The sequence below is a fragment of the Triturus cristatus genome, chromosome 3_1, assembly GCF_964204655.1.
Source record: "Triturus cristatus chromosome 3_1, aTriCri1.1, whole genome shotgun sequence".
NCBI lineage: Eukaryota > Metazoa > Chordata > Amphibia > Caudata > Salamandridae > Triturus > Triturus cristatus.
In genome coordinates this window covers 400,089,711-400,109,234 of record NC_140583.1, presented here as the reverse complement: position 1 = coordinate 400,109,234, position 19,524 = coordinate 400,089,711, and the positions used below count along the sequence as shown (strand labels likewise).

The 19,524-nt window shown below is 45.6% G+C and overlaps 1 protein-coding gene across 2 annotated transcripts in view; it reads right to left on the bottom strand.

The window, feature by feature from the left end:
- The window catches only part of AP4E1 (adaptor related protein complex 4 subunit epsilon 1), a 417,135-nt gene that overhangs the window by 280,298 nt on the left and 117,313 nt on the right, over window positions 1-19,524 (bottom strand). For both annotated transcript variants that reach the window (XM_085644188.1, XM_085644189.1), the window contains exons 9-10: window positions 5,579-5,701; window positions 5,360-5,469 (exon numbers count right to left, since the gene is read on the bottom strand). In XM_085644188.1, the coding sequence (XP_085500314.1) occupies window positions 5,360-5,469; window positions 5,579-5,701 (233 nt within the window). The remainder of the gene's footprint in view (window positions 1-5,359; window positions 5,470-5,578; window positions 5,702-19,524) is intronic.

Genomic DNA, 19,524 nt, shown 5'->3' with positions numbered 1-19,524 from the left:
GCTGGGCCCTTAAGCAACATGTCCTTAACTGATCTGTCGCTTTTGCTTTAGGCGGTGGTCATGGCGGCAAGGGAGAAAAAGAAGGGGCGGCCCCAAAGGGGGACGCAGCAACAGCCAGGCTCCAGTCTCTAAGGCTCGCACGGAGGGTAATTAGCAGCAGTCCAGTCAGTCCCCACCCACACCCCACCAGGGACCGTTGATCCAAGAGGAAAGCTCCAAATGGAGGCTAGAACACCTGTCCACCAAGGGCTGTGCCGTACCAGGTCGATGAATCCTGCCAATTGCAGAGAGCGCGGCAACAGGTAGATCGCAAAGGCAGTCCGCGTGAGCCCCTGTCCCAAGGATGCAAAACCAGTAGGCCCTAGTAGTGTAGAACCAGGCCTGAATAGGGCCAGAAACAGCACCACTGGTGCGTGGACAACCCTCACCACACTTCCCCATGAGGGACCTCAGGTGGGAGGGGCACAGAGGCAGAAAGGCCCCTAGGGTCGCCGGAGGGGGCTCCGAGACGCACACAGCTGGCATGCCCACACAGAAAGAGTAAAGTCCCGGCCTGAAAAAGCACTCACCACGGCCACCAGCCTCAACAGTCAATCCCGTACACTCCTTCCACGGAGCTCGGGGAAGTCATCAGGATGAAGAGGTATTATGGAGGCAGTCCACTTGCCGCAGTTAATTACCATGTCACCAGGCCCTCTGCAGGGACACGCTGTCTGACTCTACTAGGATGCAGGGTCGCGGATGCTGGAGACTCTGGCTCAGGGGTGGGGGGGCAGCCCACTCCTCTGGTCACGCCAGCGCTCCCTTCGGACTGGAATCCACAGCCAGGAAGCAGGTCTCAGGCCTCGTTGATCCCCCGGTGCTCGGTATCTATTGGCTGCGGCTCCTTCTCCGTTGGAATCTTGCTGAACCCGGGTTTATCGGCGCCGCCCAATCCTCCAGTCTGCGCCGCACACACTCTGATGCTGTGTGGCCCCTGGAGTGCAAATGAAGCCGGGGGAAAAGCTATTTTAGTGCTTTTGTGCGGGCAGGGACGGAGCTTGAGGCAGATATGTCTGCTCACTCTGCCATCTTGGACACGCCCCTTCTTAGTCATTTAAATGTGAATTCAAACTCTTCCAGGTTTGGTTTCATGGGCTTTGAAAATTATTTTTACATTTTAAAACATGGTTATAGTTATTTATGTGTGGGCAGAACTATAGTCCTATGTGGAGAGCTTCAGACCACTAGATGTTTCGGTTGCTTCTGCAACTAAGGAAAATAAGAAATATGTACCACCTAGATGTTGGTGCGTTCAATGAAAAAGACAGGCTGGTAATTAGTTCCATGTTTGTATATTAAAAAATATGTGCACTGAATGGATATACTACTCGTTTATTAGCTTTAAAGTTTTTGTAGAAGATTTTGATTTGATTGTACTTATAATTTAAGGGTTTTCCAGAAAAAAAATTACTTGCGAGTCATTGATGTTCATGTTGAATAGTATTTCATTTTTTTTTTCAACAATTAAACCTTTATTGTGTGCTAACTTTCTCTTCGCTTTTTTTTCATACCAACTCATTTTGCATTCCATTTCACTTGCTCAGTTACCGCCCCATGTTCATATCATATAACACTCCATCACCTTCCTCCACAAATCTATCTGCCTACATTCTAGCTCTTAATCCCCTATCCAGCTCTTGCTGATGGTGAAGTTCCTTCTATCTATGACTTATATCTTTCACCCTTAATATTCTTTACCATTCCATTATCAATTCAGCTTGCTCTACCTCTTAAAAACTCTGATGAACAGTTAATATTATTCGTTTGGCACTATTAACTTCAAGGTGGTCCTTTCTCCCTGTATCATATGCCTCCTTTTCTACCTGGCTTAAACAATTTTTCATATCCAAAGCGGGGTACAGAGTTCCTCAAGTACTAGAAGGAGGAGATGAGGTTGGTAAATGGAAGGTTCAGTCACCAAGAATTGTAACAGGGAACCAGGGAGATTCCCTTAGGTGGAACTAATGCTCTCACACACCCAGCAAGCTAGGTGTCATGCTTCATCATATGAGCATTGCCCCTCGTCAAGTCGGCGCTGCAATCCTTGACGGGCTCCCGAAACCGGGGCTCTTTATCGGGGATCTTTTGTTCCTGCTTGGGTGTAAGGGGCCTGGTAGAATGAATGTAGCAGAAAATGGAACTCTATAGTAAAAAGGGTTGGTCAGTCCTAACAGTGCTTTATTCAAAAGGTAGACTACCCTATTAAAAATGTGTAGAGTGGCTAGGTGCTAGAAATAAGGTGTCTAGACGTGAAGCTCTACTCTAAAATGATCGACATGTTTCTTGCCATGTTTGTCAGAAGGATCAGGGCAATTCATCAGGATCAGGAGCTGTCTACATAAAAAGTGGTGATGTGTGCTCTACATACCACGTCCGATGCTGCTGACCTAATACATTGACTAGACAGGCTAGCAACGGAGCTGGCGGCTTTAAAGGACACCGATTGGGTCCAGCGCTAACGAGCGCTTCTCTTGCAGACCTACCCAACCACATATTCTATTTCTTACTCCCCAGTTCTAAGATACTATCATTCTCATTTTATCTCATTTCACTTTACCCCTCGCTCTCTGTCATTTTGTCTCTTTGTAAATGTCACACTTTTCTGTCTGACTATTAGTCCTTTATTATTTTATAACAATACTCCTTAAGGATCATAGAATTAATTAGTTTTTTCCTTCATTGCTTTTTGCTTCGCATTATTTGTTCTGTCTGGTAGTTTGCTTCCCTCCTTACAATTTTCATGGCAAGTGATGTAAAAGTGTCTCATTTCTTCCACCCACTCAACAAATTGTTGCTGCACTGAACCTTCAGTTCATTTAAATACTTAGGCTTATCACTGAATAGAAGTAGAATGAGTCCCTTAAGTAATATGCCCGGCACCAATTTACAATGCTACGCCTAGTTTATACTGCGACCATTCATTGTAACTAGTCCATAACCTAATCTAATTAGCTCTGAGCATCCTTCCTGATGTATTGCAAACTTTCCTCTTGAACAATGTGCAAGTGACTAGGGGCCAGATATACGACCAAGAAAATTTCGCATCGCAAATTGCGACTCTTTTGCGAGTCGCAATTTGCGATAAGCAGTTTCACACTGTTTGCAATTCCTAATGGGGAGCCTCTCGCAATATGCGAGCCCATTAGGAATAACAGCTTTCCCAGGGCAGGTGGCCTTCTGGGCTCAGCAGACAACCATGTCTGGAACTGCTTTTTAATACAGCAGCTTTTTGTTTTTTAAATGCATCCCCTTTTCCTTAAAGGAAAACGGGATGCATTTAAAAAAGAAAAATGAAACTTTTCAGCTTCATTTTTTTAAGCGCAGGCAGTGGTATCTGAGACCACTGCCTGCTCTTAAAACATATTTTCCAACATACACACAAAGGGGAAGGGGTACCCTGGGGACCCCTTCCTCTTTGCGAGTGGTTTACTACCTACTTGAAGTAGGTGGTAAACTGCGAGTGTTTTGCGGCCGCAAATGCGGTTGCAAAACACTAGTACATAGCAGTTTGACTCGCTATTAGGAAGGGACGCCCCTTCCTAATAGCGTGAAGTAGCAAATGCAAAATAGAATTTGAACATGCTATTGCCCTTTTTTGCAGCCGCAAACGGGAGGTTCTCCCATTTGCGGCCACAAAAAAGGGTCGTACATCTGGCCCAAAGACCTTTCCTTATTAGAATGCATGTTGGTCAGGCCTTCTGTACCACACTTGCCACATTACAACCTCTTTAACACTATTTGTGACTTTTTTAGATGGGAGGCAATTGTAAAGGCGCATGAGTGAGTGAATGAATAGTTAATTGATCAATACCAGGACTGTCTAAAATAGGAGGTAAAAATGAGGTACAAAATATATCACTTTTATATCAGAAAATTACTTCCATTTTAAATCAAGATAACATGGTTGCAAAAGAATTTGGTTTGCAAATGTTTTATAAGCTTGATGAAATGGACAATTCAATTATTACTTTCCCAGACTTGATGTAAATTCAACACTTCAAGGCACTAAGGATAGACCTTGAATACCCATAGTATTTCGAAGATCCTACCATATTAAAGCCTTTAATGTTCCTTTCTCAGATGTTCTACACTGATGCCAAGAAGACCGCAATTGTACTTAATGTGCCAAGGACTGTCTTAACAGACAGAATGTCATCCTCTGTTGAACCCAGCACGTAGACACCACAACACTTAGTAACCTCCTAAATAAATGACATTACTTGGCGATGAACTAGTTCAAACATTAGCCCGGGAATGCTTTACAGCCATACCTCAATGTGATTACAAATTTCAATGTCAAAGAAAGGCTTAAGTGATTATTTTGTATACAAGATACTACAAATGCCAGTTGGTGACTCCTTCAGAAAGGGCAGAAGAGGAGGCCTAAAGGAGGGAGGCCAGATCATGCATTTTATGCACTAATTCCTTTATGCATTTGCAGGTATAATGGACAGGCGAAATTAAATGCTCAAAATTATGGGGATAAAACAATATTTACCTTTCGGTATTCTAGAGAGGAATAGTTTCCTCTCTAGATTACTCCAGCATTTACCTTCACGTTGGTACCACTATTGGAATTATGTGTTTGAAATTCATAAATAGGTTGTGTGACTAAGTTTTGATTCCTTAACTACTTGCTTGACCAAAGGCTAGATTAGTTCCAAGCCTTCCACTCCTATATGGAAACAGAGTGCATATTGATGTTCGGAGAATTTTCGGGTAACTACTCCATTAATCCTACCCCACAGCTTCTACAACAGAATGAGACATTTCTCTACTTCCTGCTTGTTGTTCTTCATGGCCTGCTTGGTCCTGTGTTTGAAACTGACCTGCATAATGCTCAATATCAATAGCTGAGATTTTGAAAGTAAGCCTTAAACTCCTAACATGCTCTGCCCGACACCATACTAGGGGGCATTATCTGCATTGAGCTGGGTTCCCTGAAGAGCATCTAAACCCAAAAGGAAAGAAGAAGTTGGGGGTTTTAGAAGGATAAGCAAACGGCCAGTGTGGTAGTATACCCGGGGCAAAATCTCTCCAAAAAATATTGAAACCTGCCAAATCACCAAAGAAAATTAAGGAAGAAAGGATAAAGGTGACCTATTTGTATTTTCTTGGACACTTCACTGTAGTCCATTATTTAAATACAGGGGTGCAAGACTATTTACCGGTCTTAACAAACCTGTGCAACTAAAAGTAGATGTACATCAAAGTACTCCACTATTTGATAACGTTAGATGAATACATAGATAACACATAGAAAAGCAAATGTCAATGATTTTATTAGCGCATAGCGCAATTTAACCAATAACGATACCTCTCTTTTAAGGATGGGATCCGGATGGTCTAAACATTCAATTATTGTCATTTGATGCTGAAGGGCCAGATTAGGATCTTGCTGAATTACATAGGTGAGAGCCTTTAGACCTGTGATAGAGGACCTGGGTTAGAATCTTACCGCAGAGCAACATGCAATGGCATTTTAATCAAAGCAAGTATTCACAACTAGATTAGTAAAGATACCATATATTCTTACCTAAATATTTGAGATTTATTTTAGGAGACACAACAAATTTTCCAATACAGTTGGCAGCCTTCTCAAACAGATCTGATTTGGGGTAAATAGTGTATATTGTTTGCACGCATTCAAATAAGATAGCTGCAACAAAAGGAGACACATTGAGCAAATGTTGGAAGAAAAATAATAATACAGTTCATACAAATAAAAACACAACATGATTCAATTTACAAAATAAAACACCCAATTAAGTACTCTTGCCTGTGCTTGAGGAATAATCATGACACTATGTTACCAGTTCAGTGGATAATGAACTATCAGGGGCTGCTTAAAAATAGAAAATAACCTAAGTTGAATGGATAACCCAGCATCAAAGACAATGCTAATTTTAATAATGAAAAAGTCGATGACAATGTTCATAATGATACATTCATATGTAAAAACGCAATCGCATCTCTATTATCGAATTTCATGCATTCACAAAAGCACCATGAGGTCAGATGCCACATGAAGTTAGGAACATACTGCCAAACAGGACAGAGCACATACAGTATATGCAGTGATCATGTGCCCCTCATGCCGGACATCTGGACACGTTACCCACTGGCCCCCATTGTGTCCATGCTGTCGTGTAGTTCCTATAAACCTTTATAGGATCTGCACGTTTAGACAACATATACTGTAGGATTGGAGTCAGACTGATTCTGGACACCCCTACCGAATATGTCAGCCTGTATACCAGCTAGTTCACAGTATCACTAGAAACTCCTCTTACCAAGGAGAGAATAGTTCTTGGCAACTATCGAATATGACAACCCTGATCCCTCAGGATCTTGGAAACAGTGTATGAACTTTCGCTCAGTCACTCGTGCTCACTTCGTCTCAGAGCGATGCACAGAATAAACGGTGGGGACATTTTTCAATAAGCATTTATTGAACCAGCGTCATTCTAGTGTAAAATAGGTGTGCTGAAACAACCACTAGACAGTAACAGATATTAATGATTATAAGAACTAACAGAGTAAAAGGATGGTAGACTTCTATGATCTTGCTAAAACAATGAATACAGGCAAGTATATAAAAAACATGACAGTAGTAAATGCGTACTCCTACGATGTGACCCTAACTAGATGTACCCAAGTGTACCTAGCATGGATGTGGGTTTAAAAGCCAAGAATACCTCTAGGATAAAGTCAACTCCATTACCTGAAGTGAGAGACTGTGAGACCCTGTCCTGGTCTCGAGATGGACACCCCACAAGGGATGTCAGACCACTGCAAGCTGGAGTGTTTGAGTGCAGAAACCTCAGCATCTCACGCCAGTGTGTCAACATGGAAGTCCTTTTCTCCTCTGACTACTTCAGCAAGATATGGTGTATATATACCCAAAGTGGTACCCACCCCTGGTATATACCTTGCTGGATCAGGTCGGACTAGGATGACGGAAAGAATGACCCTTATACATAGTTATTATGCAGGAGATGGTAGGCCTACTGTCCTGCTGTGATTCCAAGAATCCTCATGCATAATGAATGAGGCTTAAGCTTGACGGAGAAAACCCCATGCCATCTTTGGGCATTACCATAACTAGGTAAAAGGTCAGTACTAAAAACTGTTATGCAGTGTAATAGTAGGGGAGAATATAGGTGAAAGTTTAGGTGACTACCTGAGCCTATATTGGGTACCTATATGGAACATAACGTAAGGTCGAGACCCATCTGCATTTGTTATCAGCTGGCTTATTTAGGGCTCCAACGACAAGTCCTGCATTCTTTGCCAAAAAAGGATAGACGGAAACATTTTATGATATCCAAAGAGGTGTATAAAACCTTGCTCAGATCGATTGTACTTTGAGACAGTCCTCCGACCTGCTTCTGTTACTGTACTCCTGGCCAAAGAATTTGACTAAACCAACTGTTCCTGTTTTGCCAAACGTCTCTGGTCTTTAGTTTTTTCTAGGTAAATTAATATTCATATAAAAGTAATATTTTAAATCAGTCTCATTGTGGGTGAAAAACGGCCTATACCATTAGTCTGATGATGTAGCAGTGTGTGGATTTATTGCCACGCAACACATATTCTGTACAAACTGGTCTTCCTATTTTTTAACAAACTTTCAGACGCTTTTCACAATATGTTGAATTAACTCAGCGTGAGGTAAACTGACATTTCTCCATTTCATGGAATTCTATTAATTACTAGGATACTCAGTTTTTGCATCTGTGCACCAAACCACAATAAAAGCTTGCTGCCTCAACCAACAATATACTGCTTTCGAAAACCTTCACTGGAGAGCAATTGTGACTGCTTTGCTCTGGCCCACACTCCTTATCTAGCCTCTAAGCTCAGACGCCTAAGAGGCATAGGTTGATTCGGGTTGCAGGTGAACAAAAGGGCCCAATCAGCCCTGTCCAGGCTGTTTCCATACTAGGAAGTGAGTAGGCAGTGTCTGAAGAGGAAAGATACTACAGAGCAAAAACTTGAGGAAGTAGATGATTGGGCCCTTCTCTTTCCACCCGACGGGTAGACACAACCACCACATGACCCTCCTTAGCACCTCTTCATTGCTATAAGGCATGGTGTAAGTTCACAAGGAAAACTGCATGCGGTAGTCCTCCATGTAATGGATCGGAATGAGCTGCTAAGGCTTTTCCAGCACCTCCTGCCCCAAACCCCTGCCTAGGGGAGGGGCACAGCACCAAGTGTCTAGTAGGTGGATCCCTGCTTGTGGATTGTAGTCATGGAGTGATCTCCAAGCAGGGATCCATTAGAGAGAGGAAGTGTTGGAAATGGAACTCCGTCCCCTTTCTAGCAGTATCTCTCCCATCTTGATCGGTGCTCGGGTGCAAATGTATGCTTCCCGAGCACCGTTCAAAGTGAAATCAGTCTGTGCTTATTGGCTCAAGCTGGTTTGATTTTTGTGATGCGAAGTGTGCTGCGCCACACTTTAACAAAAAGAAACTTCAGGACTCACAGAAAGCTTTTCCCTCGCATAGTGTTGGAGACACATGCGGTTTCCATGATTTGAAACTATCTGTCCACCAGAAAAGAGGTGAGCCACTCTAGGGCTTTGCCTTGAATCCCAACTTCCTTAAGCCTTCCTAACAGAATGTGGTGGTCTACGGTGTCAAACGCCGCGCTCAAATCCAGGAGCAGAATTGCTGCCGAGCCCCCCTGGTTCAGGATGCTTTTAAGCTCCTCGATGACCACCAGGAGAGCCGATTCAGTGCTGTGCTGTGGGTGGAAACCCATCTGTGTCTGATGTAATTAATGGTGCTCTTCCATAAATTGGGATAACGTGTGATTGACGTGTAAGTAACATCATGCATAGTACTACCAGGGGCAGTCCAGGCATAGAAATAAAGAATGCAAATGAAGCCGCCAACCCAATGGACAAGGTGGCCTATTGATGCTTTGTCTGAATTTAAGCTGAATTTGGAGGGAACTGACTGCTTGGATGGTCAGGATCCGATTACTATCACTACACCTACTTGTCACAGTTACCCCCCCTACACTTTCAACGGCTTTACTGGTCATGTTGCACTTGTTGTGGGTTGAGGAGGGCAGATGGGAATTTATTATTTAAAGCAGCGTGCCCTGTTCAAAAGTCATGATCTGCATTCAGTTCTACACCTAATTGAAGTATAAACTTGGATCCTCCAGTCAGAAACAGCAAAACTGAACATTTCTTTTTTTCCTATACACAAGAATGACTTTACAACTAGTCCTATTTGAACTGGCTATAACAACGAAAGGAATGAGTTGCAATTCCTGCTGCCACCTTAACGCCTGCTTTTTCTTAGCTTAGCCCTTATATACGCTCTATAACTTATCCCCAACCTCCTATCCAGACACTCACTCAGGACAAAAAAAATAGCACAGAAAGATTGTCGAAGCGTATATGGCAAGCACTGCATCCATCTGACATAGGAAAAGTGTGGGCTATTTACAGGCCTCACATAAATTTCCCCCAAATACATTGGAGACAATACATTTAATCTTATCAACCTCAGTGAGCTATATGAGACGCGGGTTTGTTCAAGTTGACTCACCTATGATTTTGTTAGATTCTCTGGTGGCACAAATGTTTTTCATGCAGTCTCCCTTAAATGAAAACAAAAAGCCTATTGACCAAAAAACTAGTAACATATGTAATTGCCAAAGCTCTATGCTTTGCACAACATCAAATGTATCAGCATCTAACTCATATTCTTTTGAAATAGAACATGAGATTAATGTTCTAGCAACGTCTAAGTATCCAGACACCTTCGCTCTGGACTCCTACCTGCACAAATCCCATACATACGGAAAAACAGATACAGCTTTTTATCGTTCTCCCACATCGCTCCTCAGCCGAGGAATGACCTCCTGCTTGACGTAAGAGTCTCCTCCTTACTTCTTCAATTCCGCAAGAAGCTGAAGACCTGCCATTTGGAATAGTCCCAGTAGACCCTAGGTGTGGCTAGGCTAGACTAGGCTAGGGTAGACTCGCACCTGCTTAATGGAGTAATACTCTTCCTGGGGATAGTGTGCTCTACAGTTCTGCATAACATACTCAACTCAATAAACTGAGAAGTACTACTTTGTCCTAGATTTCCTGGTTCCATGTATTGAACAGTTCTGTCCTCTTATCCTTAATCTCTCCCATCTTCCAATGTAGGCATATATCCTCTTCTGATATTAAGCTTGTGGTCTTTTGAACCATCTGATCACATTCAAAGAGCGTCTACTCTGTAACTACCCCGAAGTTATTAACTGATCAAGATGATTAGTTCCCAAAGGAGCTATCATTTACTGTGGAACCTACTAATAAGAAAATGGTTAAGAGCAGAATGATGTCCTCAGGCTTTAGCTGCGCGTTTACCTTCCCAATATCTGTTTTAGAAGTTAGCTTTCTCAATGGAGGACATTTTAGTTTAGTTGTTTTAATTTCACTGTTAGAAGCACTGGTAAAAAAGGACTACAGCATACTATTCCAAGAGAATTACAGACTAGACAATCACAGACCTTGGCTTTTGTGAACCAAATAACACCAAAGTCCAGTATTAATCACGGCTGAGAGACACTATATCTGTATAATGAAGTTACTGAAGCCTTTAGCTCTACGCCTGTTCACAGTCGTCACAAAATATTTATCTTGCAATATTGGTGCAGTCCTTAATCCTACCAGTTTTGAAACCTGTTCATACAGGAAGGATTTTGAATTTATATTAACGAAAGAAACTTGGAAACACTTCCAAAAATGGGCCTCAATTTAGTGGCTTTGAAAGGCTTCCACAAAGGATGCTCATGGAGCACCCTATGTTGAATTATTGAACGCAGTCTCTTCAGATGTATGTATCACTGGTTCAAAGATTGTAGCTGAATTTGATTGACTGCTTAGTACTGAACATTACTAGCGTAGTCACTCATTCAGGTAGTTGTCTATTTTTAATTAGCATACACATTTTCTGCTTCTTTATATGTATACGAGTACGAGCATTATATTATGATTATAAGTGGCAAATACAGTCTGAAGATGATGGGCCAGTTGACATTAATAACAAACAGCATTTTATTCCAACACTAGTAATTAGCACACCAGTCTTTCCGTGTGGCACACTGATCTAAACTATATGTATCATTATATTTGAGACTGGTGTACGGTGGGGTGATGTGGCTACTCCAGGCAAGACCACTAAATTAAAATTAAAACTTTAAAGGTGGCATGCGAACTAACTAATAAGGGCTCTAATTGCCAAGCTGGTAAAAGAGGTCATTACTGATCGGAAGGTTGGCTTGACAATTTAGGCAGGTTAACAAAGACTGACATTGCTTCTCTCCACTTCCAACACAGTTAATGTCTCATATGAAAAGTTATTACATGATTGTCTTAGCAATGAATCTATGAAGTGTGGGTTCTTTGTCCCAAAGAGTGGGCAGTCCATGGTTTCATGAGAAGTAAGGGGCTAGTACTCCATCAGCTCAGAACAACCATTAAAGATTGTCATACTCATTATAACAAAAAGGTTAGGCTGATATATATCTTAAGAATAAAGCTAAAAAAAAATTATAATTTACAAAAAGGTATAATTTACAGACAAATGTGGCTCCAATTGTTTGCAGTTCTGCGGCAACAAAAGATCGACAGAATGCTGAATGAATCAAACATTTACCCCCAGTCAAGAGATCTGGGTTAAATCCATTGTTCTTTTGCTTTTGCTCACTATACCACCCATTGTGGTCCCAGCCATATGCAAATCAGTCTTGACCCTGCTCCTCATGTGAACAGTCCAACCTGAAATGCAAAACCGGGGCCTCCCAGGACAGGAAACAAGCATCCTGGGACCGGTTTCAGGGTTTCACCCCTCATCAGCCAGGCTAGCTTGAATACAGTGGCACAGTAAGCCCGGGACCCTGGGTATACCCGGCGCACGTGGGGCGAGAAAGCAAAAGACAGACAAATGATGGTCAGAATGCAGAACAAATCAAAACATTCCTCCCCAGTCAAGCGACCTGGGTTAAATCCATTGCTTGTTTGCTCACCATCAAAATCTGCCACAGCCACTAACCTCATCTATGAGGAACACTTCGCATCTGCAGACCGCATCTGTGAGACAACAAACCCTAGCAGACTCATAGATAAAACATTTTCAGGTATATCTAATGCGGACCTTCTAGCAAATGAATAAGGAGAACCTTAAACTACATGACCATGATAGCCAACTAAAAGTAATTAATCAATCTGCATGCAAACGGCAAGTCTACACTCTTTATAATTAGGCAAACCACCAGATAGAGCAGTACATGTATAAGCCAATGATCCCAGTATATCTGCAAGACCACCAGTCGAAGACGAGATTAAAGGTATGAATCAGACAAAGGGTGACAGTCCCAATCAATTGCGTGGCATTACACTCCAGCAATTCTCCAAATAGTGGCACCTAGGAGTAAATGGACATAACATTATGCCTACAGCTTGTAAATATGAAGCTGAAAATTGTCTTCATGCAATGCTTTTCCCTGAAATCAATGTATCCTCTAGAATCGTATTAAATTAACTGGAAGGCTGATCATACAAAAGCTCTGCTTTTAATTCTACAAACAGGATTTAGCATCTGCAACATAATGACAATGTAATGTGGATCTTTGCTATCTTACAGAACTCCTCATTATAGTAGACAACCAAAGGTCATCAGGATACTGGTCGTGTGTTTTGCCTAAAATGATGGACACTTTTCAAAGGTTAGTTCCTCTTTACCCTAGAGGGCAACCTACGCTTGCCCCACCCTTGGTACCCACTGTACCACCTACCTCTGCCTCCAATCCCCCCCTGCACCCCCCCCCCCCCCATCTCCAATGGACATGCTTCCCAGTGCTGTAAAACAATCATTGGTCCTGCAAACTCCTTAAGACAAGGGGGATGAAGATTCATCATTTTATGTGTATTCAGATTTGGAAGAATAAGTTAAACTCCTACATGGAGATGACCGAGATGATGTAGAATGATATGGCTACATCTGACCCAAGTAAGGCGATAATCACCCACCTAACAAGATTCCGCTCTGGATAATATGGCATGGTTTCATGCTCTAAATTGAGTGGCAAAAAAGTTACTCTTCCAATGGCTTGAGTGGAGCAGCAATGTGTTCTTTATGATTTTAAGGAACATTCAGGCACAACCATTTGGTCCATTCCTAGGCTGGACTACATCTGGTCTTTAGGCCTAAAATTAACAAGGGTGTCAGCTATCGTTCAAGAGGTGGTTCCACGTCTAGAGAAAAGTACAGGGTCCTGGATTTCGGCTTCTGCTTACTTTACAGGTCATCTGAAGCCAGACTCTTGTTATAACAACTGCAGCCCAGTGCAGATCGAAGAACACAATCACACGATCATCAGCAATGAGGGTAGGAGAAATGCAGGCATTCACTGTAAAAGAACCCTTTCTCTGATTCACAAGGGCCAAAGTCATCTTACGAACCAACCTTAAATTTATACCTGAAGTCCCTACTGACTTCTATCTGACAAAATAAAGGACAGGACTGGATCCCAAGACATTTTTTCATAGCAGTACCCCTGTGTTTTTCGGTAGATGGCGTAAGTCGACTCCCCATCTATCGTCGGCGCCGTGGTCGCTAGAATGACATTGCGGTGTCTCCATAGATGCAGCACCTGCGTGCGGACGTCAGCTATGACATGACTTTCCATGCCAGAAGCACAGAGCCATGCAAGACACTGACCATTGGTGCACATAACTAAGGCCCTGTAAGGGAGTCCCTATCCCTAGACGTCAGTTCGCATAACGGGGAGGATGGGTGGGGCGGTAAGGAATCTGTAACAACATATGTCTCTTACAGGTACATCGTTACAGAAGGTAAGTAAATTGTTTATCTGAAAGAGACTGAATTTATAGATTGCTTACCTTAGAATAGATACCCCAGCAATGCCAACCCCGGTGGCGGGTCTGCGAACTGAGGTCACACCAGAAAGTCCTGGCGAACTGAGCAGCCGAATATGCCATCTCTCCGGACTTGGCTGTCCAGTCAGTAATGTTTTGTGAACATGTGCAGGGAGGCCCACGTGGCTGCCTGGCAGAAGTCAACCAGTGGAACTCCACGTCCCAATGCATTAGTGGCTGTCATCGCCCTGGTACAGTGGGCGAGCAGTCCTACCAGAGGGATTCCTTTTTTGCCAAAGAATAGTAGATCTTGATGCATAGGACAACCCATCGAGAGATGGTACATTGGTGCACGGCCCAACCTTTCGTGGCGCCCACATTGCCCACTAAGAGTTGATCGTCCACACGGAAGTCTTTAGTGTGGTGAAGGTAGAAGGACATTGCACGTTTTGGGTCCAGACGGTGGAGTCTCTCCTCCTCCTTGGAGGGTTTGGGGGTGAAAAGAAGGTGGGCAATGTGATGGTCTGACCTATGTGAAAAGAAGTAATCACTTTGGGCAGAAAAGAGGGTCTAGTACGAAGAACCACTTTGTCCGGATGGACAACAAGAAAGGGAGGTTTCGAAACAAGGGCCTGATGCTCACTCACCCTGCGAGCCGAGGTGATGGCAAGCAGAAAAGCAGTCTTTAAAGTAAGAAGACGTAGAGGACAATTATGCAGTGGTTTGAAGGGAGTACACATAAGATAAGTAAGGACAAGATTCAAGTCCCACTGGGGCATTACGAAAGGAGAAGGAGGAAAGAGATGAGTAATTACCTTCAGAAATCTGTTTACAATAGGGGACTTAAAAAGAGAAGGCTGATCAGGAAGACGAAGAAAGCCCGAAATGGCCGAAAGATAGCCTTTAAGAGTGCTCAGAGCAGAGCCCTGCTGGGCCAAAAAAAGAATGAAGAGGAGAACCTCTGAAAGAGGGGCAGAAAGGGGATCCAAAGCCTTTGCTGTGCACCATGCCACAAATTTGTTCCATCTACAGGCGTATACCATTTTAAGGAGGGACGCCTGGTTGCCAAGATGACATTACAGACTTCGGGAGGAAGGACGAAAGCTGTCCACTGTCACCGCTTACTCTCCACGCAAGGAGGTGGAGGCTGGACAGGTTCGGGTGGAGGACCGGCCCCTGCTGCTGCTACAAAAGATCCTCCCAAAGAGGCAGTCTGATTGGAGGATCGATGGCCATGCCCAAGAGCTTGGGTACCAGATTATTCGTGCCCAGTCTGGAGCCCCAAAAATTACTTGTGCCCAGTCGCGCTTTTTCTTCTTCAGCACTCAGGGTAGAAGTGGTATAGGCAGAAAGGCGTACAGAAGGCCGCAATTCAACTCACGACGAAAGGCGTTGCCGAGCGAGTGCTGCCTTGGAAACTCCAACGAGCAGAACTGCAGACATTGCGCGTTCTCTTCGGTGGCAAACAGATCTAACCAAGGCTCTCCCCACTGCTGAAAGAGACCTTGCACCACCTCCGAGTGAGGACGACATTCGTGATCCATCATGCACCGGCGGCTGAGTCCGTCCGCCCTGGTGTCTAGGAAACCTGCCAGGTGTTGAAGCACCAGGGATATATGTCCTGATGTTCCAGGCAGATCCAAAGCAAAAAGAACTCTTGACATAGGGTACACGACCCCACCCCGCTTTGTTAGTTGCAGTACCACATGGCGGTGGTGTTGTCAGTGAACATCTGCACTACTCTTCCTTTGACAGACGGAAGAAATGCCTTCAATGCAAGACGAATCACCCGGAACTCCAGAAGGTTGAGGATATGGAACCGGACTCCGACGGAGACCAGAGACCTCTGATCTCCGCCTCTCTCATGTGACTGCCCCATCCCTGGAGTGACACATCCGTCACCACTGTGAACTCTGGTTGGGGAAGGGAGAGGGATCTGCCGCTGACCCAATCTTGGTTTGTGAACCACCACTGCAACTGACTTGTAGTCCCTCTGAGATCGACATCGGAAAGATTTCCCTGATGCTGCGCCCACTGGAACTGCAGAGCCCGCGTATGCCATCTGGCATGATCTTCTAGCAGGATGCAGGAGGTCATGAGGTCCAGCAGCCTCAGAGCCATTCTCACCAAAATCTGGGATAGAGGCTGAAACATCGGTATTATAGCCCGTATATCCCGGACTCGCTGCTCAGGAGGATAAGCCAGAAACTACGCTGTATGCAGAACTGCTCCGATGAAAAGGAGCTTCTGAGAGAGAATCAGGTGCGACTTCGGCACATTGTTCGTGTTCAAGATAGGAGAAGACTGGAACCCCTGATCTGTGCTAGTGAGCTGCGACCACCGCCATCACTTTCGTGAACACCCAAGGGGCGCGGGTAAGGCCAAAGGGAGGATGGTAAACTGAAAATGCTCGTGGCCTACCGTGAACCATAGCGAATGCCAGTGGGCAGGCAAGACATGGATGTGAAAATAAGAGTTCTGCAAGTCCAACGCTACCATCCAGGCTCTTGTCTCCAGGGATGAGGGCAGACAGGACCTGAGCCAAGGTCAACATTTTGAACTTCTCCTTCCGGAGGAAGCGGTTGACGTCCCTGAGGTCTAAGATAGGACGCATGCCTTTCTCCTTCTTGGGTAACAGGAAGTAGTGGGAGTAACAACCACAACCTACTTCCCGGCACAGATACGAGTTTGATAGCTCCCTTGGCCAAGAGAGCCTTAACTTCCTGCCAGAAAAGGGCCAAGTGACCCTCCGACATGCGATGGAGTGTTGGTGGCATGGAGGGAGAGGTAGTTTTGAAGGGGAGATAGTAGCCCCTTCAGACTATCTGCAAAACCCACCTGTCCGACGTGATGTTGTGCTAGTGAGGAAGGTGAAGGCAGATCCTGCCGCCCACTGGCAACTGGTGGCCCTGAAAAATCAAACTAGGAAGGTTTGGAGGCTGCTGCAGGGGGGTATTGGTGAACTGGCCAGCCCGCTAGCCCCCCAGACCCGCGACACTTGGTCCCACGTCCCCGGCCATGCATTGGCTTAGTAGCTTGCGCGGCCCTGTGGCTCAGGGTGATACGTGGTGGGGCACACCTTCCGTAGCCACAAAAGGGGCAAAAGGCAGACTGCATGGGGCCAGAAGTTGCTGAGAGGCCCAAGGATCTAGCCGTGGCCCTAGCATCCTTCAAGAGCTCGAGCGCGTTGTCCGTCTTGTCACCCAACAGGTGACGGCCATCAAAGGGCATGTCCAAAAGTGTGGATTGGACATCCCAGAGAAGCCAGACATTCTCAGCCAGGCATAGCGCCTCATGGGCTACAGACGTGGAAACAGACCTACCCAGTGAGTTGGCGGTATCCAGCCCACACCGTATGGTGAACTTGGCCTTGTCTCCACCCTCTGCAACAACGCGAGTGAGCACGGCCCGGGCCTCCTCTGGGCACTGTGGCAGCACTTGCGCAATCGTATCCCACACCGTGTGTGTACAACGGCCTAAGAGATATGCAGTGTTCACCGACTGCAGTCCTGAGCTGGCTGAAGCTTCCCAAGATGGGCCAGCTTCTTGGATTCCCTATCCGGGGGAGCAGTAGGGAATGCACCTTTTTAGGATGAAGCTTGGACCACCAAGCTCTCAGGGGTAGGGTGTTGGGAAAGGAAAAGTGGGTTGCCCTGGGCCGGGCGGTGGCATTGGGCAATCATCCTGTCCACAGGAGCCCCTGTGCTGGGTTTGGACCAAGTGCCCAGAAGGATGTCTGTGAGAGCCTTTTTAAAAGGCAGCAGGGGCTCCGAAGAGGCTGCTGCCGGCTGAAGCACCTCAGTCAGGAGGTTAGTCCTGACAGCCACCTTAGAAAGCTGCCGCCCTATGCAACACCACAGCATAGGAAGTTTCCTCCTCTGTAGCCACGGTTGGGGGAGAAAGCATACTGTGGAGGTATCCAGAACGCTGGCATCACCCAACTCCTCTTGCCAGTCCGGCTAAACAAGTTGGTCTGCTAGAGGGTCAACAGACCCCTTCCAGTCCTCCTCAGGCTGCCACCCAGGGCGGTAGGGAACGCCAGGGATGAAAAGTGGTACAAAAGTACTCTCCGGCACCTGTACTGACATCAGCCAACATCGGTCTGGCACCCTGTACAAATCGGGGGTGAGGCTGGGGTTGATGATTATTGGGGCACAACTGACGTCGGGGGGGGAGGGGGTGTCGTCACTGGAATCGGTGCTGGGGAAGTTACCGTGAGGTCGACCGGCGCCGATCCGGATTCAGGTCTGGATCCTTGTGGACCCTGCAACGCCAAGGCCGGAGCCGCTGCCATTGAAGGCCCAGGGCCCCAAGCAGAGTCTGTGGGGCCCGAAAGCACGCCTGTGGAGTCGGGCTGCCCAAAGATGCTGTGCAGCACTTCGTAAAATGCACAAAGCTGGGTAGGGGACGCTCCGGCTCCGGGAAAAGAAAGAAGGTGCAGAGCCGTCCCAGGAGGCTCCGAGGAAGGAGCCGCAGAGCGATTATGCTCCGGGTCTCGCGTCGCGTCGGCTGACGGACGGGGAGAGGACGAAGAGCTTCTTCGTCTTCTTCTTGTGCTTCGACTTACCGAAGGAGTGAGAAGACTTCGAGGATGAATGGTCGTAACTCAGCGACCGGTCCCGCGACCTTCCCGATCACCAGGACCTCGAACGGCGCGGAGCGGACTGCCGGACCTCCAAAAGCTTTCGGGCCCACTCCCTCAAAGACTTCGGGTTCAGGGCCCAGCAGTCGGAGCATGACTCCGGGTCATGGTAGCGCTCCAGCCACCAGAGACACAAGAGGTGCGGATCGGTGACCAACATCAACTTGTGACAGGAGTCACAGGGCTTGAAGCCGGGCTGACGGCTGGACATCCCTCGTGCACCAGGAGTCGAAGACTCAAAAGGTATCGACAAAAGTCGAAAAAGGGTTAGTCAAAAAGTACCTAAGGGGCACACTCTCTCCGGATCTGCGCTGGCTGGCGTGGAAAAAGAAAGAAACTGATGTCAGAGTGCAGGGGTGGTGTCTAAGTAGACGACCATGATGTCGACGACGGAGGCGGAGTCGACCGATACCACCCACCGACATGCAGGGGTACTGCTACAAAAGAAATTCTCTGGATCTAGTCTGATGCCTGGGGCTAATTCTAAGGTAAGGAATCTATAACTGCAGTCTCTTTCAGATAAATAAGCCACCTCTACTATACAAGAATAAAGCGAGCCATCTTTTAAAGAACTCAGGTGTAACTTGGAATTCCGTGAAGGTATAAAGAAATGAGGACAATTGTGGTTGTTCTGGATACACGCCTGGCCTTGTAGTATACTGCTTAGAAACATCCATGAAGAAGGCCCCAACTGAAATGGAGGACCATGATGTGCGACTGATCAGGAGGGAAGATTTCTATGGTATAAAACTAAGATAGTCTGATCAATATATTACTTCTCCCAATGCCCTTGATCCCATGGATAGTACTAGCAAACAGATGATGGTGTATAAGACTGACATTCAGAACTGTAACTCCTTGATAGATTTTGCTCAGCCACAATCTTTATTATGTTATTATGTGTTAACAAGGGATATGATAGATGGGCATATGCATTATGTTATCC